The sequence below is a fragment of the Emys orbicularis genome, chromosome 2 (assembly GCF_028017835.1).
Source record: "Emys orbicularis isolate rEmyOrb1 chromosome 2, rEmyOrb1.hap1, whole genome shotgun sequence".
NCBI classification, from domain to species: domain Eukaryota; kingdom Metazoa; phylum Chordata; order Testudines; family Emydidae; genus Emys; species Emys orbicularis.
Window position 1 is genome coordinate 32,502,073 of NC_088684.1, and position 25,777 is coordinate 32,527,849.

The 25,777-nt window shown below is 42.3% G+C and overlaps 1 protein-coding gene across 1 annotated transcript; it reads right to left on the minus strand.

Annotated features, from left to right (window-relative positions):
• Positions 1–4,598: 4,598 nt before the first annotated feature.
• TRHR (thyrotropin releasing hormone receptor) lies at positions 4,599–14,554 on the minus strand. Its single transcript, XM_065399730.1, has 2 exons — positions 13,775–14,554; positions 4,599–5,006 (listed from the first exon to the last, which is right to left on the minus strand). Exons 1-2 carry the CDS (start codon positions 14,552–14,554, stop codon positions 4,599–4,601), a joined length of 1,188 nt encoding a protein of 395 aa, XP_065255802.1.
• Between the last annotated feature and the right edge of the window lie 11,223 nt (positions 14,555–25,777).

Genomic DNA, 25,777 nt, shown 5'->3' on the forward strand with positions numbered 1-25,777 from the left:
CCTGAAATCAAACCCTAATAAATTCTCAAGCAGCATTTTTTGCTTTTGCCTATCTGTAAATTTTGATGATTAGTGATGGAAATACTTTTTCGTTGGTTTGTATGTGTGCGGTGAAATCGATGTTTACCAACTGTGACAGGGCACCTGCCCTGCACTGGCCGTGAGAGGGTTAAAACCAGCCTAGGGAGGCTGAGCGGCAGGCAGCCAAAGGAGGGGCTGCAGGGGAAACAGCCAAATTAGGGCCCCAGCTGCAGGCAATTAGGGCGGTGGCTGGACCAGCCAATCAGGGCTGCAGACCAGATTGAGGGAGTCTGCTGCAGGGAGCCCTAGGGAGAAGACTGGCTTCCTAGAGGGTTCCTGGCAGGCTGCCAGGATTTACAGACTCAAAGCCCTGGGAAGAGGGCAAAGGAGCTGGAGCCAGAGGCAGGAACAGAAGCAACTGAGGCTGCGGGGAAGTGGCCCAGGGAATAGAGACAGTGAGCTGGAAGGAAGAGGCAGCAGGAAGCTGCTGTTTGCAGGGTACCTGGGCTGGGGCCCTGAGTAGTGGGTGGGTCTAGGCCTGCCCCCCCACTAGCCGCTGAAGGAGTGGCCTGGCTGTGGACTGTGGCTGGACTCTTGTTCGAGGAGTCCCCCGGAAGGGGGAGAAACCGGATGGTGACACAGCCAGAGGGCAGTGCCACGAAGCAGATGCCGAGAGGAAGGAGCCGTAACGGGTCTGCCGGAGGAGGCAAGGATGGGAGAGCCACCCAAGAGTGCACCTGCTGGGACTGAGCTAATTCCCGAAACGCCCAGCAGGAGGCGCCAGTGTGGTGAGTGACCCCGTGACACCAACATTTACCCATTAAAAAAATCTAATTCTTCCAAGCCCGCTGATAAGGTAAATCAGACTGAAAAGACTCATCATGCTCCATTTAAAAAAAAAAAATGACTTCACATAAGGGAGAGTTTTAAGAAGAACAGGGCCGTCTCCAAGCGGCAAAAAAAAAAAAAAAAAAAAGCCGATCGGCGGCAGCTCAATTGCGCCGCTTCATTCTTCTGCGGCAGTTTGGCGGTGGGCCCTTCACTCCATCTCTTCCTCTTCGGCGGCACTTTGGCGGCAGCTCAAAGAGGAAGAGAGGGACTGAGGGACCCGCCGCCGAATTCCCGCCGAAGACCCGGAGGTGCCGCCCCTTTGTATTGGCCATCCCAAGCACCTGCTTCCTTCGCTGGTGCCTGGAGCCGGCCCTGAAGAAGAACCTACAATATTGCAGATTTTTTAAAATTAAATTTTAGGGGAAATCTTGAAATATTTTGAAATTTCAAACTTTAAATGTTAAGAGCAAATAGGAAAAAGTTTTAATTTTTTTCACCAAATTTTTCTCCTTCTTTTTCCCAACCAGTGCTAGGCATTATCAATATTGAAACTTCAATCCTCTTGTAGCTGTCTGAGAGAGACTTGCTGTTGAGCCAAGATAAAATTAACTAGCAGAACGTCTAAGTCTGCTCCAGTACTTTTCAGCACATAACAAGTATACACAGGATTGAGTATGACTCTTGCATGTCAAGTAGTGTGTCTGTATACCAACTAGTTAAAATGTAAGACTTTGAAAGGCTTTATACAGATTTTGTTTTCTTGTTTATTCCCAGCTGTGAATTTATTGAATGTTCTTCCTATTTCATGCTATGAAAAGTAAGAAAATGGATTTCATGCTCTTTACCATCAGAAATCTATTCATTAAAGTGTGTCATGATCTTACAATTAGATTCACTCTAGTCTGAAATTAGGGAGTCTATGCTAGACAATAGCTGTAACCAGTAATGGTTTTGGCTGTTCTCTAACCTTTGACCCAAGATTGTTCCTCTAAAAAAATAGTTACATTTCTTTTCAATGTTAGTCAAATAGCCTGCGAGATTCTGACTGAGCACTCTAGGAAAAGTGATGAGTGCTCTCAGTTCAGCACCTTTCAGGAGGCATTCATTGCCTTGCAGGTTTGAGCATGGAGACATTGCACTTTTAAAATTGTCACAGTCAGATCAGCCTACTTTTGTCAGACGGACATCAGGTTTAGTTTGATTTCACTGGCAAAGAAAATACATTTGCAAACTTCTTGCTGTATTTGATAGATCAGCATAAACAGAGCCTGATCCTGAAGTCTCTGCTTAGGGAAAACCTCCACTGAACTCTGAATCGATGATTCATGATGTCAGATGGGAGTTTTGCCTGAGTAAAGGCTGCAGGATCAGTGCTAAAGTGTGCCTGGGCTTTTAAAAGAGAGCGTGAGAATGTAGGCCACAATTCAGCATACATGTAACACTAAGCAAATGTGTCATCCCACTGAAGTCAACTCTCATGGTAAAGTTACACACACACTTAGGTATTTTGATGAAGACAGGCGTGTAGAGATGTACAGTAGCTCCTGGATTCTGTGAGCAGAAACAACTCTTGGTTTAACACAGGGTGTCGTAAATATTGCATCAAAATATTAATAAAGACCAGAGTGATCCAGAATGGCATAAGCCTTAGGCCTGAAATTAAGAGAGATGAAGCAGCATGGAAAGAGAAACATCTTTCTTCATTCTCACATCACCTGTAAAAGGACATGGAAAAAATAGTTACTCTGTGAATCATCTGTTGTGAGATCAGAGGAGTAAATGGGAACATGACACTATTTCAGTCATACTGCATGAAAAGCTATCACAAAGCCAGTAACATTATTCACCATTAGAGCCAGGTAAATGTTTTGGCCAAAACTTCTTGTTGGCAAACAATGTAGCTTAAGTGACACCAAAATGTTTCACCAATTCATGTTGGTTACCCCCAAATTGTTCATGTTGAAAAAAGTCAAACAAACAAAACAAAAATCCAAAGAAATCAAAATGTTTCATTTTTGACATTTTTGAAATGAAATGTTGTGAATTTTTTTATTCAGGATTACTTTTAATTTAGAAATTCCCTTCCATTTTATTTTTTTTAAAGTAAAAAGCAACTTGAGATCAAAATGAAATGTTTAATTTGGGTCAACATTTCATTTGACCCAAAACAATTGTTCTTTAACTTTGATTCACTGAGAATTTTGAAAAAATGTTGGTTTTGGGTTGTGCCAAAAGGATACTTTTTTATTTTTCAGAGTTGTCAGTGAACCGAATCAATTATTCACAGAGCTCTATTTTATGTGGCTGTTTGGGAAATTAGCACCTCTTGAGTTGTGTCAGCTATGTTGCTGTGGTAGATGAGGAAAGCATAGTTTACCGTACCTCTAAATTGTGGTATTTAGCCACGGATGTGTGTCGGGGCGGTGTGTAAGTGGTTGCAAAGTGGGCACACAAGAAAATGCCACACCTCTTTCATGCAGAGGAGCTGGATCCATGCCAGCTGTGCATAAGTCTCCATCAATGGGACTTTTGGGGCAGGACAGAGGCGGAACCACTGGGGTCACAATAAAATGCTCATGATATCTCCAGTGTACTCATATGAAGTACATAAGGCTTGCAGCCCTATTCCAGTCTAACGGTGGGAATAACAGCCACGCATGGGCTGAACCATTGCCCCATTTTCTGACCACAGATGGAGTGAATTGCTCAGCCTTCCACCAACACATGAAGCTGACTTATGGCTTGATCCTGCAAGATGGTGAGCACCTCTTGTGAGGTGTTGAGTGCCTTGAACTCCCATAGCTGCATTCCATCAATGAGAACTGAGGGAGCTTAGTACCTTGCATGACTGGGCTTTTTGGCCTAGTGTGGCGGGGAAGAATTTCACTCCAATTCATTTGGTAAGGAGAAAATGATTTGATTCCCATTCAACCAATGCAGTGTTGACTGTCATTCTGGTAAGTCTAGTGCTTTAAAAGCATAGCACCGTACACTTCTGGAAAAAAACGAATGCTTCTCTTTTTCTTTTATTTGCACAAAAGTTTGATTTCCAATATTTTTTAAACACTTGACAGCTGCCAAAGGTATAAAGGCAGCATCTGTTCACTAGCAGATACTTTGTAGATAATTGGCAATTGCAGAACTGTCCAAAAGAATTTGCATATAAAATGTGTTGTGACAACTTTGACGTTTTTTGTTTTTGTGGAAAACAGCAACAAAAAAAATCCCAACTCTTAGCAAGAGCAATTTTTATCAAATTTTTTTTTGCTTAACAAAATTAGGAAGTTTCATGATATCTGAGAACAAATTTGTGAAATGTATCAAACAACTGCAAAAATTCAGGAAAAATGCCTCAAAAATGAGAAAGTAGTTGAGGAAGCCATCAATGGTAAATTCACAAAATGGAACAATAGGTGAAATTTTGGACTGCAAAATATTTGCATATTTCATAACTTTTAATGTGAATTTTAGTTTTAAATCTGCAAAAAGAACATTCAGAATAGTTCTTAAAGGTAAAGAATACTTTCTGCTAATGGACTAGGGTAAAGTATTCTATCTTTCTGCTGTCTGCAGGTGCAAATGTGTTTTCAACTCTCCTTGTATATCTTCACAGAAATTTTTTGGGCCCAGATACTCAGCTGGTATAAATTAGTGTAGCTCCATTGAAATAAATGGAGTTGTGCTGATTTACACCAGATGAGGGTTTTTGTGATCTGGTTCCTTATATACTAAATATACACAATGTATTAATTTCTGCTAAATGTTACCTCAGAGGATAAACAGGTATCATCAAAGGACACTTTTGTAGAGGACAGATAGGTATTGGTGACAGTAATGTCTTCTAGTTCAGTGCTGAAGTGATCAGACTCCTTGATGACACTGTAGTTTAGGGCCACACTGTAACTGGCAGGTTTCTCTGACTGTTTCTGCTGGCAATTGCAGAGTTTCTTGAAGGACGCTCTGAATTTCTGGGACATGAGATTGTAAATCACGGGGTTGATGGCACTATTTAGATAAATGCAGATTCTACAAAATAATAGGAACCAATTTTCTTGGAAAGGGTTGGAGAGAAAGGAGTTTACAACAACCAGTGTCCTATAGGGCATCCATAAAAATGCAAACAGGATCACAACCACAGCCAGCATCTTGGTAACCTATGGAAAACATAAAGATATACAGTGAAAAAGTAGAAAATCAGTACTCAGTGCTTTGTAGGGATGTGCATGTAAAATCGGTATTATATGTTAGTGATGGGCCCAACCTAAAACTCTATATGTGAAAAACCCTGAATTTGGTGATGTTCTGATCAATGTCTGGCTCTTGGTTAGAATTTTGCAACTTGTCCCTATCTCCTTACCACTATAATGGGCTGACCCAAATTCATGGATCCAAACTCCCCTGAACTTTCATAAAATATGGATGATTCCTTATGGCTAACATCCATATTATTCAATGAATATTGAACTAATCCCCATTAAACATATTATTTCAGTTCTGAGTCTTTGCAACTACCATAGTTAGAAACAAGTGTCTATCCCTTGGAAAGAAAGGCACTCCCATCCTCCCCTCAATGCTATGGAGCACCTACTTTTAGCACTGATCGTTTGTGACGTATTGTAACTGAAACCAACCTACCTACTTTAATGCCTACTGTTGCATAATAGCAGACCACCAAATTTAATACAAAGAAGTCTGATTTAGATTTGTTTCTAATAAAAACAATTAATTCAGACATAAGTTCCAACCAAATGATTCTGAAACTCTTAATGATTGCCTAAAAATTGCCAGGGAAATTGTGGGTTACCCTTAGAACCTAATAAACTTAGAAAAACTCACTTATTTCACTTAAACAGACAAGGTGGGTGAGGTAATATCTTTTATAGGACCAACTTCTGTTGGTGAAAGAGAGACACTTCTGAGCTTACATAGAGCTCTTCCTCGGGTCTAGAAAATGTACTCAGAGGGTATGTCTACACTGCAATAAAACACCCATGCTTTGGGACCCTGGATGGCTCAGCATGAGCCCAAACGTCTACACGGCAATTTTATAGCTCCACAACCCGAGTCAGCTGATGTGGGCCAAGAGCGGGTGTTTTATTGAAGTGCAGACATATCCAGGCTGTCAGAGCTAAATACAAGGTGAAACAGATTGTTAAGCAAAGGAGTTAACACATGTTGCAAAAGACCTTTTAAGGTGAACTGGGCAGTTAATACCTCACAGTTGTAGGACAAAAAACGGTTAGTAGGTTACTGATTGTAATGAGCCATAAATTCAGTGCCTTTATTGAGTCCTTGATTTGTAGTATCTAGCAATGTTACGAATATAAATTCCCAGGCTCACCTTTTGAAGGTGTTGTGCAGATTTCCTTTGAGGATGAGGAGTGAGAGGTCAGATGTGGAGTGATTGTTTTCTGAAAAGTGTTCACCCACAGATAATATGGTGTGTCTGTCATTTAAGATTTTATTACTTAAGTAAGTTTGCTTAAAAAGAAAGGCAATGAAAAACTCTCCCTTGAGGGATCCCCCAAAAATTGAAGTAAAGCCAATAAAAAATAAAAGTGAAAAATGAGGGCAGTAAAAACAAAACAATGAGTTCTTAATGAAATGAGTCCCACTATTCCGAATGTAGCTAATACATTAACAGTTTTATATGTACAATATTTAGTGCCTTTCACCCCATAATCTCCAAGTTATGCATTTAAAAAAGTCTGAGAAACTTATTAATAGTCAAGGTGAACCTTTTGGTGATGGTGAGTATACTGGAAACATAGCGGCACTACCCCATTGATTTCAGTGGGGCATCACGGAGTGTAAATCAGTATAGAATTATGGCCACTGTGTATGCAGGAAGTGGGTAGGGTGGGGACTCTTTCTAGTGAACTAGGAATGTCTTCTTTTAAAGTGCTTCTTTGTATGTTGCCGTCTCTTGTTGAAATAATGCAGTTGCATCTTGCTGACAAATTAATTAATTTTCCCTTTCCCTGCTCATTGATGCTGTTACACTTGATACCCTTTCTCAGGGTAGTTGTGGAAATAAGACAATGGTTCTACAGCTCCTACGACTATACAAGATATTCACAGTATATAATTTAATTGCTCCTAGGGTGGAGATGTAGGCGTGTGGGATATGAATTTTTATTGACTCTGCAGGAGGACTGAAAGTTACTTCCATAACTCTCCTACTAACACTAATATTGTGTTTTAGTTGTTTTGTTTTTGTGTCTTTGTTTAAAGCAATAGGATGTATACTTTTCTTGCCCCTTGTAAGCAGATTTTCATTATGTAGAAAATATGCAGTCTCATTGCCTGAGGTATGTTTTCTCCTATCTGGCTAGAAGCCCATATATTCCAGATGTAAATATTTATATATACTTATAAATGTTGTTTTTTTACTTATGGGTGTTGGTGATAACGTATCCAATTGAGAGTCTTATAATTTAACTTTTACAATTTAGGGCACTGCTTTATTTGCCCTTCTCTGGTCACAGGCTTATGGCAGTGTTGCAAAATAATCTTGGTCGGCTAAGACAGATTCTTGTTAGACAGAAGGAAAAAGAAGAGCGATAGGAAAGAGAAGAAATAAGGAAGGGAAGGAAACAGACACATCAGAGGGGAGGGAGGCAAAGTCTCCATTCCAGGTTGTGTTTGGGATTCAGACAGAGCTGGTAGAGGCAGTGATGTCATCTGGTTCCCTCTCTCTGGCCTGGTCTGGTCAGGACATCTCTCAGGATTAGGAAGAAGAAGATTCAAGGTCCCAGGAGATGTTGGGGGTGGAAGCCTTGATGGTGAAGCTTGCTCCAGTAGCCAATTTGTCTCTTTAAGGACCCCAAGAGTGAGTGATGGGCAGAATAGCCCATCCTCGTTATTTTGTCTACCATTCAGCCCTAATATCCAACATACCAATTTTGGTTCACTGATTTTCAGTCTCACACTGTTCTTGTTTACCAGGCATGAACTTAACGCAGTCCTTGAATTTTATCAGTTGGCCTTTTTGTTTAGACTATTCAGTCTGTATCCCTTTTGTACATTTTTCTATCAATATTTATAAGTTCATAAGATGTCACAATATCTTTAAGATTGTTGTTATGGGTTATTGTGACATCTTATGAACTTATACTCACTTTTTATAGTTGAACTCACAATTATGGTAAATTTATAGGCCTAATTATGACAGTTGGCCACAGAATTTCCCAAATTAATTCCAGTTTCAGGTCCAATAGCTGTGGTTGAAATAGAGCATGTCTTTTAGGAAAAAAAAGTCTAGTATTGATTTAAAAATATACAGTGATGGAGACTATACCACAGCTGTCGGTAAATTGTTCCAGTGGTTAATTACGCTGACTGTTAAAAATTTGTACCTTATTTGTAGTCTGAATACGCTATTTGATTTTACCTTTGTTTGTTGGATTGAAGAGCCCTCTATTATCAAATTTTCATTCCCTGTACTTTTAGACTCTGATCAAGTGTCCCTTAATCATCTCTTTATTAAGCTAAATAGATTGAGCACCTTGACTCTACCTTTAATCATTATCATGCCTCTTCTCTAAAATCGCTCCAATTTATCAACATCCTTCTTGAACTGTGGACACCAAACTGGACACACTATTCCAGCAATGGTTGTACCAGTGCCAAATACTGAGGTAATATAATCTCTCTTCTCTTACTCAATATTCCCTTCTTCATCTAGAAGATGCAGATGTCTTTCTTCTAATTTGTTTCTTTTTTTTCTTTTGGTGTTGTTTGTGAGACTGAAGCCTCATTCTCAGTTTGCGCCGGAAGCTCAAAAAGCTGCATATTTATCCACAACCTGTGACATCACATTGGATTGCATAGTACTTTGAAGAGTCACGGGGTGAAATCTTGGTCCCACTGAAGTTAGTAGCTAAATTCCCATTAACTTCAATGGCAAAAGGATTTCACTTTATATATCAAAATATCTTCAAAGACCCATCTTTGATCTTCTGGGCTATCACACATTTGTAGTCATTATATTCATCACAGGGGAACAAGATAGTCCCTAAAATACTCCAGGAGGACTTACATTTTTTTATATTTGCTATTAATGGTTCAGCCTCAAATTCATGGTTACAATGCTGCATAGCAATAGAAAAAGAAATCAAAAGCTGATGTCTATTTCAGTTCCTTTTCTTGAACGCTTGTGTCCGGATGATCACACAATAATGAAATGAATCTCAACACTGAATTTGCATTATACTTCTCTCCTTTTATTCTCGGTAAAGCAAATGAGACTTTGAACTATCTGGCTTCAAAAGGCAGATTTGCCAAGACACTCACAGTCTTTTAAACTTCTTGATCTTACTCCATGTCAACTTTACAGCTTTAACTGGATCATCTGGAGTGATTTGGACACTTCTGTTTTCTGACTCACAGTGCCATTTAGTACGGTAATGAGAACTGATTGGTTTCCTGAAGCAGTAGTGTGCAACGGGATCATTCTGTTCCATTTTCTCCTGCTCAGATTGTGCTTGAGTGCACTTACAGTCTGCATGGCCATCTTACTTCCAAAGTGATATGACTTCACTCTTGGTGACTTGTTCAATTTCTCCAAAAAATTAGTCTATATAACAGGAGAACTGCAGAACACTATATAAATAATTGTCATTAAAGTCACAGTTTCCATTATCACTGGAACCTTTCTCCAGGCACTAGCTGTGCCCAAATCTTCTCACACCTTATTGCTCACCTAAATGTGGAATACATTGATTCAGCTGATTAGCTACACCATTTTCTTTTGCCAAGTATTAATGAAACCCCATCTGATATCAATATCACCACCTTCATTAGATACCAGATGAATCTTATAAAATCTATAAAAATCATTGGCGCTAAGCCTTTGCTTAAAGTTGAACACATGCTTAAATTCTTTGCTGGATCAGAGTTAGAGTGCTCAGAACCTTGCAGGATTGAGGCCAAACTGTGATTCCGCTCTGAAAAGGGAAAATGTCAAATTTGCACCATCTTCCACCGCAGGTCTCCTCCCTGTATCGACTGGCATTCCTACGTATGCCCCTTCATGCTTTGACCACCATTCCAGAGGACATGCTTCCATGCTGATGACGGGCGTGGACTGACGCACATTCATTTTCATCATCTGACACCAACAGAAAGTTGATTTTCCTTCTTGGTGGTTCAGGTTTTATAGTTTTTGCACTGGAGTGTTGCTCTTTTAAGGCTTCTGATAGCATGTTCCACACCTCATCCCTCTCAGATTTTGGAAGGGATTTCAGATTCTTAAACTTTGGGTTGAGTACTGTAGCTATCTTTAGAAATCTCACATTGGTACCTTCTTTGCGTTTTGTCAAATCTGCTGAGAAAGTGTTCTTAAAACAAACAACAGGTGCTGGGTCATCATCTGAGATTGCCATCACACGAAATATATGGCAGAATGCGGGTAAAACCACAAAGCAGGAGACATACAAATCTCCCCCAAGGAGTTCAGTCACAAATTTTATTATTTTGAGTGCAGTTATGTAAAAAAAAAATTTCTATGTAACTTGCACTTTCACGGTTAAGAGATTGCACTACAGTACTTGTATGAGATGAATTGAAAAAACTATTTCTTTTGTTTATCCTTTTTATAGTACAAATCTTTGTAATCAAAAATAATAATATAAAGTGAGCCCTGTACACTTTATATTCTGTGTTGTAATTGAGATCAATATATTTGAAAATGTAGAAAACATCCAAAAATATTTAAATAAATGGTATTCTACTATTGTTTAACAGTGCGATTAAAACTGTGATTAATCACAATTTATTTTTTAAATTGAGTTCATTTATTTTGACTTAATTGCTTGAGTTAACTGCAATTAATTGACAGCCCTCCTGAAAATGTGAAATTAATGTGGATTAGTTGAAATGTGTTAAATCCCCGTATGAATGTTCTCATTCAGCAGTAAAGTGGCCTTATTTTGTGGTATCTTAATCCTCTTTGAATGTGTCCTAAGAGAAGAATTTGGCAAACCATATTAATATAGGAAGATATTTAATAGTTCTATTAAACTGTATTTATAATTGCACTGAAAATTTATCTTAAGCAACTACACAAGAGCAGCAAAAAATGAATGTCTATCAGAGATGGGCTTTACCTAATAGTCAAATGAAAGTGCTCTTCAAATGGAGATACTTTAAAGATGGCCCAAAGAGAAAAAAAAATGGTTTTGTGCCTTTCTCCCTCCTTTGGAATGTATAAAGAAGGCCTGAAAATTTTTCAAAAATAGGAGGTTTTTTTGGCTTCTCTTTACCTTAGAATTATCAGGAATATCAAATCTGGTCTTCTCTAGTTTTGCTGGAGAACTCCTTGGAGGATGCAGAGATGTGACTTGGAGGCTTTCTCCACACTTTTAATTATATGTTTTGGAGTGTTAAATCTTTAACAAATATATTTTCTCCCTCCTGTCTGTGAGGCATTTTAGTTAAAAAGGTGTTAACTAAAATTAACACTATTCAATGAGTTTTAAGCCATCGGGGAGAAAAAACAATAGCTTCCCATCTCATATAATTCAGTTTTGCTTGCTTGATATATTTGATTCTCCAGTCATTCATAGAGTGTTCCTGAAAAAAATGTTAGATTTTCTAATGTAAAAACATTTCAGGCCTTCTTTTTACATCATAAAAAGGGTAAAAAAAAAAACATAACCACCCATGCCAAATCGTCTCCATTCCTGGTTTGTCCCCTCCATTAGTGTTGCATTTTACCGCTGGTTCCAGGCATGAAAGAGCATCCAGGACCATCTGGACCAGTATGCAAACTAAGTGCATGCAATCCAGGCTGCCTTGTAAATTGTTCCATTGCATTTTCTATCAGCCAGTTTCTATCTTGGGCTAACTCTCATACTCAGGGCCAAAGCAGAGAGCAGGCTGCCTAACTTCACATACTTTTAGTCATTTTTCCTGCTGCTTGCACCCCAGGGATCAATTTCTATTCTGTTGCCTCAGTGCAACACCAATAAAGAGAATGAGGCTATACTGATATACATGAGGACAGAATCTGACCCTTAGAGCTCAATTCTGCCCTCAGTTATGTAGGTGTAGCACCCATTGATGTCAGTGGGAGTTTTCCCTTGGTGTGTCTTGGACTTTATTTAGACTGTAAACTCTTTGGGATAGGGACTGTTTTCCCATAGGATTTTGCAGCACTAAGCACATTGTGGATGCTACCATAATATAAATAATATTACAAATAATAATAATAATGCCACTCTACCATGTCTCCTCTCTACATACAGCACTACTTGCAAACACTAGATTTACTGAAAAAGCAGTTACAATAACCCAAGAAGTTGATGGTCTCCATGAAAAGCCCTTTCTCTCTTTATAAAACACAAAATATAGGTTGTATATGCTGTAAATTGTCATTTAAATTTTATAACATGGCAAGAGCCATTGTCTGCAGCGCTAAATAAAAAGACGATTCAATGTTTTGAAAGGATGCTAAGCAATACAAAGCGCACATTTACAAGCACATGGATCTATCCTTTGTGCTGATAACTTGAAAATTAGTCAAGAAGAGAAAAATAATATTAACTAATGGATGAAACAAACTCCACCACTTCTCACCCAAATAACCAACCACAAACAGATATGTGTGAACAATTACAAGCTACAAAATAAAAGGTAGAAAATGTAGAAAACAAAATAGAAGGAACAGTTTGTATTTGTCTTTACCTGGGAAGTCTAGATCTGTACGTGTTTAGTTCTTTGCTAACCAGCTCAATTAACTTGTGGGGTGAATGTCAGTCCCACAGCAAGAAAAACAACTAGCCTCATTAAATAGCAACAGTCTACACAAAGAACTATGAAAATCTGACTCAAAATTCTCATGTTTAGTTGCCTTATCCCTCACCATAAGGATGCAGATGCATTGAGCATTTCAAAAAAGATGACCACTTCAGGTATAATACCTACAGAAATCATGCTACCTGTTGGTTGCTGAAACATCTTTTTTAGTCAGTACTGAGACTCAAAAGCATGAGGCTTCTGAAAACAATTTTTATCAAAGCAGGTCAGTGTGGAGGAATTGGGTATCTGCATTAATATGAAAATATAAAGCATGATGTGGGCCTGATCCTGAAAGATCAATGGGCATTTAAGGTGCCCTGCACTTTCAGGATTGGGACCTAAAAGTGCTAAATGGTACATGAGAGCTGAGTATTGTATATAATTATGAAGATGATTGGTATGGACACACACCTCTGTGCTATTTTAGCATATATACCTATTTATAATGAATATGATCAAATCTATTAATCAAATGTAAAGCATCAAATACATTCAAAATATTTACCTATTGTTAATTATCTGACAGATGAAAATAATAATAGTCGTTAACATTTGTATAGCATTTTCCATCTATCGATCTTTACAAAAGTAAGTATATATTTATCTCTATGTCATAGAAGGGGAAACTGAGACGCATAAAGTAGTAACTTCTCTAGTCACATAGTGACTCATTAACAGAGCAGTGATTAAAACAGGACTCATGACTTCCAGTTTAGTATCCTATATGCAGATCACAAAAATAACTCTGGAATCATAGTGTATTTGTCTGACTTCTTAGCAGGCTGTAATATGGTGAAAAGTAGTTTTTTCTTAACATTTCATTTTGACAGTATCTAGTTGGTTTCTTGACATGTTGTAATAAGAGACTTGACTGTAGGAATAGGCAGTCATTTCTAGAGACTGGAATAAATTCAGTTTATTTAATGAAATGCTCTAATCACATGCCCTGAACTGGTAGATTTTAGGGGGGGGTTTTGTATGCCTTAATCTAAATAAAAGAGAGAAAGCACATTTTTAACATTTTTCATGTATTGTAACCCAATCTCTCTACTTTTTCATTTGTTTTAAAATCTAAAGAGAGTACATGTGTGTGAATATCATATTTAAATACATTTCCTACCTGCCTTCTAGAAGCAATAGTGCTACTGAAACCCCTGTTAGTCATCTTGGAATTCATAGTCTTGTTTTGGTGAGTTGAGTTGTTTTTCCGTGTCTTAGGGTTTTCTTTTGGATCTGAAGGGATGGGATTCAGGAACAATATTCTGGCAATCAGTCCATAGAGGACAGTGGCCAGTATCATTGGCACAACATAAAATATACCAAAGTCCATCATATATATAGGGGAGTAGTAGCTTCTAGACACCTTGTAGCCGCAAGAAACAATGATGGTATCTTTGTAGACAACTGTGTTGAGATCTAGCAGGAAAAACCAGAGGGAGGTGAAAGCCCAGACAAAAATAATGATCTTTTTGGCTCTTGAAAAAGTACATAGGAATTGGGCTTTGATTGGGTGGCAGATGGCAATATATCTCTCAACAGTGAAGGCGGTGATGGAACAAGAAGAAGCATTGATGCCTAGGTATTGGAGATACGTAATGCAGAGACATCCCACGTAGCCATAGACCCAGGATCCATACAGGCTCTCGGTGATGTTGGGAAGTCCTGCAGCCACCAGCACCATGAGATCAGCCACAGCCAGACTCACCAGGTAGCAGTTAGTGGGGGTCCTCATGTGTTTGGTCCTGAGGACCACCAGCACCACCATGATATTGCCCACTATGCCTAGTCCACAGATGAGGAGGACCAAGAGAATGGTAACTACTTGGTAGTCAATACTGATCACCTCTTGGCTTGGCAGCAGCCCTGTTTGGTTCTGTTCATCCCCTGTGCTGTTCTCCATCTTCACCAGCTTGAAGCTGCTTCTGCTGGGCAATTGCTGTCAGCACATTTTCTCTTTATCCCCCTGTAAAAAAGTTAAACACAGTGGAGAGTGGATGATGAACAGCCCCATCGCACAGTCTCCATAAGGTTACAGTCCCCACACAAGCCACCTTCACTTCAAGACTCCTGGGCTTTTTGCTTCACAAGTTCAATTACCAGACAGGTAGATCCCTCTCGGATCTTGTTTCATTAGCACAGGATAAAAAGCTGGTTCTTTGTAGCTGTTCTGAGACACTCATGAGAATGAATGCAACTAGAGATCAGAGCTTTCTCTCTCTGCAGAGCAGAGTGAGAGAGGGGGAAAGGGAGGGGGAAGTCAGAGATTCCTTTCCCTGCACTGACAGAGATCACCAGCTAGCTAGCACAATGCATGGGACTGTACCAATCCAATAACACCAGATTTCAGCATCATTGCTTTTCAGGGAGCAATCTCAGTGTAAGGGCGGGTGACAAGTATGGGGAGGCAAAGGGAGGAAGTTGTCATGCCCATCAGAATTCCTATGCCTTTACACTGTTTTGCCATTCTGCTGTCTGGTGGCTGTTGTCATTTTGTATATTCCTCAGCACTATACAAATTATTTGTAACAAAACACACATTATTACATTCTGATTTCCTATGTGTCCCTGAGGCAGGTTACACTTACCTTGTGCTCTGCAGGGTTCTCAGAGTACTTGTCCCATGAGAATGGATGCAATGAAAACTGTACCAACTTTTGAAACCTGCAGAAAACCCTGTCTTATACTTTACTCCACAAACGTTTTGCTTCACAATGGTTTGGTCACTAGGGCTGTGCAGTCCCTCCACCCCCTAAACACTCCCAGTTTTCTCTCTCTCTCTCTCTCTCTCACACACACACACACACACACACACACACACACACACACACACACACACACACACACACACACACACACACACACACACTTACTTCACTGACTCATAGTCTTCTTTCCCTTGAAGAATCTCCTCTGGTACCACAATCCTTAGGAAGAGTAAACCCATGCACCAACAAGGCAAACAGCACAAACCATCTCTCTCGGATCCACTAATGAAAAATCTAAAACAGGGCTGCTAGTAATAGCATTCCCTAAACAAACTGCACCTGGAAAATGTGTGCAGTGCTCCTTGCTCTGTAACATGCTATGAGTCTCCACGTTTTACAGAGAGTGGGTAGGAAATCCTTCACCAGTACTCACTTAAAGGGACACTGCCACCTTGATATCAGATGTTTTCAACTCATTATTTTACTTCTGTTTTTATTAGCACATTAGAAGTCTGAAGCTGTTTTGAAATCCATTTTCTCTTTCTCCATTTATGGCAATGTGTGGGTTTTGTCTGAAATTGCAAGGATTCCAAAAAATAACAAGTTGCGTGAATGGCAAAAGATGACTTGGGTTTCAAAACAGATTTTGGTTTTAAAAGTTAATTATTAGCACAGGCACACAGAGCAATAATATTTTAAAAATGGGATATTAAAGTAGGTCTGGGCAAAAATGGTGACAAAATAAGAGACACTTAAACCTTAGCTGAAAATTTGAATCAAACCATTTTTGAGGTTTGAAGGTTTGGTTAACTTAGTCCATTATTTTTCAATCTGTTACTTATAGTGATAATACTTACGTATCACTTTTATCTATAGAGCTGCAAGTACTTTACAAAATAGGGTAAGTACCATTATCCCCATGCAACAAATGGGGAAACTGAGGCATGGAGAGGTGCATTGATTGCCCATAGTCTCACAGATGGTCAATAGCAGAACCAGGATTTGAATTCAGGTGTCCGGACTGCCAGACCAGTCTTTTATCAACTGGGTCACCCTGGAAATCTCATAAGAAATGCTGTTCCATACAATTTTCAGGCTAGTTTTGCAGACCCAATTATTTTTTATAAAGCTGTAAGAAGCACATGGGCCCTGCTAATCACATGCTTGGGGGTGTGGGGAGGAGGATTAAGCCCTTCTCCCCCACCCCCCAACATTTTATCCTCAAGCCCAGGACAGATCTCACATTACTAGATTGAGGCCTTAATCCTGTGAGGTGCTGAATAGCCTTAACTTCCATTGACTTCAGTTGGAATTGAGGAGCTCAGAATGTCACCAGAATGGGCCACTTTTCACTGGCAGCTGACTACTGCAGCCTACCCCTCCTGTGCCTCCAAAAGTCACTTCTTAGGTAAATTCTGCTTCCCATTTAGGCCATATATTCAGGCACAGAAGGGAGAAAGGATAATTTGAGCAGGGGCTGAAAGAGAAGTGTGGTTAGGAGTCTGGTAATCTCCACATTGCCAGTAATATAGGGCAGGGAGGCAGGCTTAAGAGGTGATGGGGGATCTCTGGGTGGGGACAGGACAGAAGGAGTAGATGGACTGGATCATGACAGGAGTGGGACAGATATCTAGAGCAGTAGGTCAGAAACTATTTTTATAATGTGGACCCCATCTTTAATCAATTGAGCATGAATGCACTCAAACCCAACAGCAGTACCAGGAGGAATCCTGAAATCAGATGACCCAACTAGCACCATGGAGCTCCTAATACATTTGGTCTAGTGGTCCATTTTATAGTATACACATATATACAAGCACATACACACATTTAGATTATATGAACTAATGAATATGAAGACAGAGAGACAATCTATCAATCTACAACAGGCAGAAAAATCAGATTCCTGATATGTATTGTCTCTTATTAATAAATTTCTGCTCCATCAAGCTTTATGAGGGCATTATGTTTCCTAAAAATTGAAACTCCCTGTGCTGGTTGCTGCTTAGCCAGCAATGCTATGGGGCAATGTTTTTTTCACTTGTTTAAATTAAAATGTGTCCAAGTTCACCAGGGCACAATATGCCTGTCAATATACCTTCTTATTATTTCAAGCACACCCAGGAATGGAATGATGAGTCACTATAAATAACACTTTCCTCCACCAGCTATAAAGTCTACTCAATGTCATTTGTATCATTCTGATCACTTCTCCAGCTGGCCTTTAAATTGTTGTTCTCCTCTGAAAAATGGCAAGTTCTTACCCCTAAGAGCTGGTCTCTGACTATGCTCCAGTCATATCTTTTTGCTTTTAGTGATAAAAGTCCTAAGAGAGAGTGCAAGAGAGCTGGATTCCTTTCCTGTATATGCACCTTCAAAGGAGTTGCTTGCAGCATTCCGGTCAGTTACACCTGTGCAAACTCCTTCAAGGCAATAGTGCAGCACAGCACAGATGTTACCAAGGACATAAATTGAAGGCAATCACTAGGAAGTTTAGACTTGAAATTAGACGAAGGTTTCTAACCATTAGAGGAGTGAAGTTCTGGAACAGCCTTCCCAGAGGAGTAGTGGGGGCAAAAGACATATCTGGCTTCAAGACTAAGGCCTGGTCTACACTAGGCGTTTATATCGAATTTAGCGCCGTTACATCGAATTAACCCTGCACCCGTCCACACCACGAGGCTATTTAGTTCGACATAGAGGTCTCTTAAATTCGACTTCTGTACTCCTCCCCAACGAGGGGAGTAGCGCTAAATTCGACATGGCCATATCGAATTAGGCTTGGTGTGGATGGAAATCGACGCTAATAGCTCCGGGAGCTATCCTACAGTGCACCACTCTGTTGACGCTCTGGACAGCAGTCCGAGCTCGGATGCTCTGACCAGCCACACAGGAAAAGCCCTGGGAAAATTTGAATTTCTTTTCCTGTCTGGGCAGTTGGAATCTCATTTCCTGTTTGGACATCGTGGCGAGCTCAGCAGCACTGGCAACGATGCAGAGCTCTCCAGCAGAGATGGCCGTGCAATCCCAGAATAGAAAGAGGGCCCCAGCATGGACTGATCGGGAAGTCTTGGATCTGATCTCTGTGTGGGGCGATGAGTCCGTGCTTTCCGAGCTGCGCTCCAAAAGACGGAACGCAAAGATCTATGAGAAGATCTCTAAAGCCATGGCAGAGAGAGGATACAGCCGGGATGCAACGCAGTGCCGCGTGAAAATCAAGGAGCTGAGACAAGGCTACCAGAAGACCAAAGAGGCAAACGGACGATCCGGATCCCAGCCCCACACATCCCGTTTCTACGAGGCACTGCATTCCATCCTAGGTGCGGCCGCCACCACTACCCCACCACTGACCGTGGACTCTGAGGATGGGATATTGTCCACGGCCGGTTCCTCGGACATGTTAGCGGACGGGGAAGATGAGGAAGGAGATGAGGAGGACGAGGCAGTCGACAGCGCTTACCAAGCTGATTTCCCCGACAGCCAGGAGCTCTTCATCACCCTTACAGAGATCCCCTACCAACCCTCCCCAGCATTTAACCCGGACACAGATTCAGGGGAAGGATCAAGCAGTAAGTGTTTTAAACATCTAAACATTTATTTTTAACAAAACTGGAATATTAAGAATAAGAACAATGTCTTCTTCATGATTTCTTTACCCTGGGCGCTTAAGTATTCAGTTCTAACTATTTAAAAAAAATCTAACAGTGTCCGGTTGTGCATGATTCTGCTGCCCAAGCTGCTCCACTCTTTAGTCCCTGCCACTGCAGCTATATTAAAATGCGGTCTATATGTCCGGGGATAGAGCTGAAATCCTCCACGGACATCTCGAGGAAGCTCTCCTGGAGGTAATGGGAAAGCCTGTTCATCAGGTTCCTGGGGAGAGCGGCCTTATTGGGTCCTCCAAAGTAGGAGACGTTCCCGCGCCAGGAGATCCTCAAGTACTCCGGGATCATTGCCTTGCACAGCATGGCGGCATAGGGCCCTGGTCTTTGCAGGCTTTCCCGAAGCATCCTTTCCTTATTGCTGTCCGAGATCCTCATTATTGTTATGTCGCTCATGATGACCTGCTTTGAATTAGGTAGGGGACTGTTAGTATTGGGACTGCTTGCAAGTTCCTTTACAGAACTGTAACCGCTGGTTTACAGCCACGCGGTGGAGGCGGGAGAGGGGCAGCATACAGGGAACTTTCCCTGGGACATCCGCGAGGGGGTGGGACAGGGCCAGAGTTCATGCTTGGCCGATTGCTGGCAGCAGAGACTGGCATTGCTTTCAATGTGAAAGGAGGCCAGTGGTACTACTAAAGTTTTAAGCAGCCACAAGTCTACGGCTTACCATGTCTGCCTGCTACAGAAATTCCGGTGTCCTGCCCCGCTTCCCAGATCAGCAGTGCAAGACCCCAGGCACTGAAGGCGAGGTCCGAAAATTCGACCTTGTCCTGAGTGCGCATGTGATAGGTGCGGTGCATGGGCTTGTTCACAGAGAAAGACTATGTTCTTTGTTCACAACTACATTTATGTTTCGGAGGAATTCACTACCTTTTTCTCATTCCCACAGCCACATCTGCGACTGTCTCCCAACCCAGCCTGGCATCACACTCCCAGAGGCTAGCGCACATTAGGCGGAGGAAGAAGAAGACGCGAGAGGACATGTTCTCAGACCTAATGGGCTGCTCCCGAGCCCAGGCAGCACAGCAGAACCATTGGAGGGAGAATTTGTCCCAAATGCACCTGACACACATGGAACGTGAGGAGAGGTGGCGGCAGGAAGACCAGCAGGCGACTCAAACGCTGCTTGGACTTCTGAGAGAGCAAACGGACACGCTCCGGCGCCTTGTTGATGTTCTGCAGGAATGGAGGCAGGAGGACAGAGCCCGCACTCCCCCGCCACCAAGTCCCATACCCCCCTCGCCCAAAGTCCAAAGAAGGAGGGGCGGCAGAGTCCGTGAAAACTCTCACTCAACCCCTGCAGACTGCTCAAGCACCAGAAGGCTGTCATTCCCCAAAATTTGAAAAGTCCTTTCCTGCCCGCCTCACCCAAGCCCCCGTCCAAGTTTCACCCCCCAGTTTCATGTGTGGTTGTTAATAAAAAATACGTTTCTGTTCATTTCTGTTTCAATCATGTTCTTTTGTGGGAGAGTCTGTCTCAAGGGGGGGAAGGGGCTTGGTAATTGGACAGGACAGTCACCTTTAGCAGGGTACAGAGGCGGGGGCAGGTCCAGAAGCAGGGCACATACACAGTGCAGTGACTAGTTACCCTGGTCAGTCTGGGAGGTGGTTTTCATGTTCTGTGCGTGGGGGGGGGGGGTTGCTCTGTGACTTTGTGGCGGGGGAGGGCAGTTACAGATCTTATGCAGCGGTCCTTGTCCTGGATCACAGAGCCACGCAGCAGGGGATCTGTAACCCTCCTCCCCCTGCCATAAAGTCACATAGCCCCCACATACACGCAGTCCCGCTCAGGAGGGCTGGCAGGCTCCGTTGAAACAACCAGTCCGCCACTGCGAATCCTGTCATTCCTGGAGTTTAGAAGGATCATTTGCATCAGTATACTACACCCGCTCCCCACCACAGTCTGCGTCCCAGGTTTAAAACATTCCCGCGAAAACAGTAATCAAGACAACGGTGTTCATTAACAAAATAAAACTGATTTTATTTTTTTGGAAGGGGGTGGAGGGGGTCTGTAACTGGAGAGGATAGTCAACATTAACTGGGTAAAGAAACGGGGGCAGGTTCAGCTTCTCTGTACAGAAACTTAAAAGTCACTGGTTACCCTGCTCACTGTGGAACCTAGCTTTCAAAGCCTCCCGGATGCACAGCGCATCCCGCTGGGCTCTTCTAATCGCCCGGCTGTCTGGCTGGACGTAATCAGATGCCAGGCTATTTGCCTCAACCTCCCACCCTGCCATAAAGGTCTCCCCCTTGCTCTCACAGAGATTGTGGAGCACACAGCAAGCTGCTATAACAATGGGGATATTGGTTTCGCTGAGATCACAGCGAGTCAGTAAGCTTCTCCATCTCCCCTTGAGACGGCCAAAAGCACACTCCACCACCATTCTGCACTTGCTCAGCCGGTAGTTGAACAGTTCTTTTTCAGTGTCCAGGGCGCCAGTGTAGGGCTTCATGAGCCAGAGCATTAGCGGGTAGGCTGGGTCCCCAAGGATCACTGTAGGCATCTCCACATCCCCAAGACTTATTTTGTGGTTTGGGAAGTAAATACCTTCCTGCAGCCGTCTAAACAGACCAGAGTTCCTGAAGATGCGAGCGTCATGAACCTTGCCGGGCCATCCGACGTTGATGTTTGTAAAACGTCCCCGATGGTCCACCAGTGCTTGCAGCACCATTGAAAAGTAGCCCTTTCTGTTAATGTACTGGCTGGCCTGGTGCTCCAGTCCCAGGATAGGGATGTGAGTTCCATCTATAGCCCCATCGCAGTTTGGGAATCCCATCGCGGCGAAGCCATCTATGATGACCTCCACGTTTCCCAGGGTCACTACCTTTGAGAGCAGTACCTTAACGATTGAGTTGGCTACTTGCATCACAGCAACCCCCACGGTAGATTTGCCCACGCCAAACTGGTTCGCGACAGACCGGTAGCTGTCCGGCGTTGCAAGCTTCCAGAGGGCTATGGCCACTCGCTTCTGGACAGTCAGGGCTGCTCGCATCCGGGTGTCATTGCGCTTCAGGGCAGGGGACAGCAACTCACAAAGTTCAAGGAAAGTCCCCTTCCGCATGCGAAAGTTTCGCAGCCACTGGGATTCGTCCCAGACCTGCAGCACTATGCGGTCCCACCAGTCTGTGCTTGTTTCCCGTGCCCTGAATCGCCGTTCCACAACATCCACATGACCCATTGTCACCGTGATGTCCTCGGCGCTGGGTCCCGTGCTTTCTGACAGGCCTGTGCTACTCTCAGACTTCAGGCCCTCACCGCGGTGCCGTAGCCTCCTCGCCTGGTTTATCTGCCTCTGCCTCTGGTAAAGGTGGATGATAACCTGCGAGGCGTTGACAACGGCCACAACTGCAGCGATGGTCGCAGCGGGATCCATGCTCGCAGTGCTGTGGCATCCGCGCTGTCACTGACCGGAAAAGTGCGCGAACTGATTTCCCGCCGGCGCTTTCAGGGAGGGAGGGAGGGCGGTAGTGACGGACGGATGACGACAGTTACCCAAAAGCACCCTCGACACATTTTTTTACCCAGAAGGCATTGGCGGCTCGACCCAGAATTCCAATGGGCAGCGGGGACTGCGGGAACTGTGGGATAGCTGCCCACAGTGCACCGCTTCCAATGTCGACGCTTTCCCCGTTAGTGTGGACTCACAAAGTCAAATTACTGTCCTTAGTGTGGACACACACGTTCGACTTTGCAATATCGATTCTACATTTTCGATTTAAGAGAAATCGAACTACCCTCGTAGTGTAGACATACCCTAAGCTTGATGAATTTATGGAGGGGATGGTATGATGGGATAGCCTAATTTTGGCAATTAATTGATCTTTGATTATTAGCAGGTAAATATGCCCAATGGTCTGTGACGGGATGATAGCTGGGGTGGGATCTGAGTTACTACAGAGAATTCTTTCCTGGGTGCTGGCTGGTGAGTCTTGCCCACATGCTCAGGGTTTAAGTGATCGCCATATTTGGGGTCGGGAAGGAATTTTCCTCCAGGGCAGATTGGCAGAGGTCCTGGAGGTTTTTCGCCTTCCTCTGCAGCATGGGGCACGGGTCACTTGCTGGAGGATTCTCTGCACCTTGAGGTCTTTAAACCACAATTTGAGGACTTCAATAACTCACACATAGGTTAGGGGTTTGTTACAGGAGTGGGTGGGTGAGATTCTGTGGCCTGCATTGTGCAGGAGGTCAGACTAGATGATCATAATGGTCCCTTCTGACTTTAAAGTCTATGAGTCAATGGTGTTGCAGAGGTGTAAGTGAGGCATTGTCCACACATCAGCTTTTGACGCTTGTAACTAGCTATTGTCATGGTTGGCTATACGCGTGCTTGGTGTCCACACACAACATGGTTCAAACGCTTACTAATTGTGGTCAGCTAATAGTGTTTTGCTTCTGCCTGAGGCCTGGGCTGGCACACATTTGTCTCACTGTAAATGGTTCAGTGCAGACAGGATTCATTAACCCCGTTCGTGTCACTGGCTGCTACTCCTTTTTACCAGCATTCTTTTCAGCAGGACATCTGAGCATACATGGGTTAAAGTACTGCTGGCATCACTCTGTGTACATACCATATGGGCAACCTGGATAGATGGCCAAAAGCGCCAGAGTGACTTAGGAACACAAGTCCCGCTTTGAACTCTGTCCTTTGCTATGGCATTATGGGACACTTCACCAGATTTTGCCTGTATGCACTAATACAAAGCTGTGGCTTGGCAGGGCATTAGATGTAGAAGAACAAACTTGGAAAACCTGCTGTGTGGAAAATATTTCTGCAAACATTTCATATACCAGGGATAATTTAATGTGAACATTTTCTTTATTTTTTTATGATATGTCAAGAAGGCCTGAAAGTTTTGTTTGGATTTATTGTTTTTACATTAGAAGGATCAGGTCTTGTCTTACAGAAATCAATCAGGTCCTTTGTCCTTGGAAGACAGAAGTCTTTCTGTTGGGTAGAGGTTTTCCATCTGAAGAAGTTTGTTGAAGGCTTTAATATGGAGATAATGAGCCATGTTAAGAATCTTGGCCTCAGTTATGATGCATACAAAGCACATGTATCAGGTGTGGACTAAAATTTGTAGCCTTGATTTTTTAAGTGCAGATACTTCACCCTTGTTGGTTCCCCACCAGAACCCAGCCTCTCTGGCATGATCTCTCCCCACCCCCACATTGTTTTTCTGCATAAAATGGTGTCCTCTGTGTGAAGTGAACGCACACATACAGTGTGTGTGAGGTCAAAAGTGCACAAAAGAGCAGGAACAATGCTCCTGTAGGTGCCTGCCCCACTACCTTACTTTGGGGTATCATTTATTCTGTGACAACCCAGATGGGGTTAGCAGCCACAAATGCAAATTTAAGGTAAATAAATCATATACTCAGAGTCAGAGCTTTTTAAATTGTTGGCTCTCTGCTTCTGTTCCTTATTTTGATAATTCTTCCAGAAGTCAGTAAATGCCATGTATATCTGATGCAATTGAACTGTAGTTTTGAGGCGCATACAGCTGCATCTTCATGATTTTGTTTTGTGTATTATTTCCTTCATTTCAACAATTCAATTCCATATTTTTCTTGTCTACTGACAAATTGATTGAGAACCAGGATTCAAAGCAGTTATATTGATAGAAGCTGTCAGTACTGATACTAAAAGAAAATCGATATAGCATGGAGAAATGGAAACAACATTTATAGGATACGTTTCAAAGAAGAGGAAAAATGAGACGCAAAATTGGAGATAAACAAAAATAGCATTAAAAGGACAAAAGGAAAGCACATAATAAAAAAAACCAAATGGGGTGAGAAAAAATTACAGAAAAAAGTAAATAATGTAAAAGTGTATTTTAGTCTGTGTAGCAGGAAGAAGGTCAGCAGAAAAAAACCACCCTGAAGCAAAAACAAACAAACAAAAAATGCCAGAAGGAAGTGGGTGAGAGGAAAGAATACAGTGATAAAAAAGGTTGTGGAGGAGAGAAGAATGCACAGTGCCATCACGGGGAAAGGCAAGGCTGCAAAGCTGAATTTTAAAAAAAGTGGCGGGAAGAAAAAAGGAGAAGCAAGCAAGCAAGAAAGAAAGGAAATGCCAGACTAGAAAGGTATGACAGAAAGGAGAATGTAGAAGACGCAACAAAGAAATGCAGTTACCTGGCTGGGTATTGACTACCTTATGCAAACAAAACCACTTGGATATGAAGTCTCACATCCACTTGCTTGTCAGGAAGCATTTTTGTAGCACATATAAGTATGCCAGAGATTCTTGGGATAGATCACTCCACCAAAAAATAAGGGGCACAGTTTTTGGGTCCACTCCAGCTGCTTTGTGCCACTCAGAAGGCACAAAGAAGCTAGAAAACTGGCTTAACTTGCTTCTTCAATAGAGTAGAGGAGGCTACTCCCTCATTCTGAACCCCAGCATCAGGGTGTTTCTAGACAGAGGAAAAGAGGTGTAGCTAAAGTCTCCTTATGGCTTGCTGGAAATCCAAAACTGGTCCAAGGATTGGGGAACATACAAGGTGCTTACAGCATCTTTCGCCTCCCAGATCATCAGCTGTGCAGGTATATCATAGCTGCAGCTGAAGATATAGTCCATTGATTTCATTCAAAGCAATGGTTTGTGACCAGTTTTCATATTGACATTCCCATCACAGGTGGTTCAGTATTCCTGTCACAGGAGCCTCAGGTGGAAATTGAATTCTGCGATCACTCTATCTGTGGAAAATGCTCAATAAAATATTGTGCGTACAAAAAGGGGTGTGTGT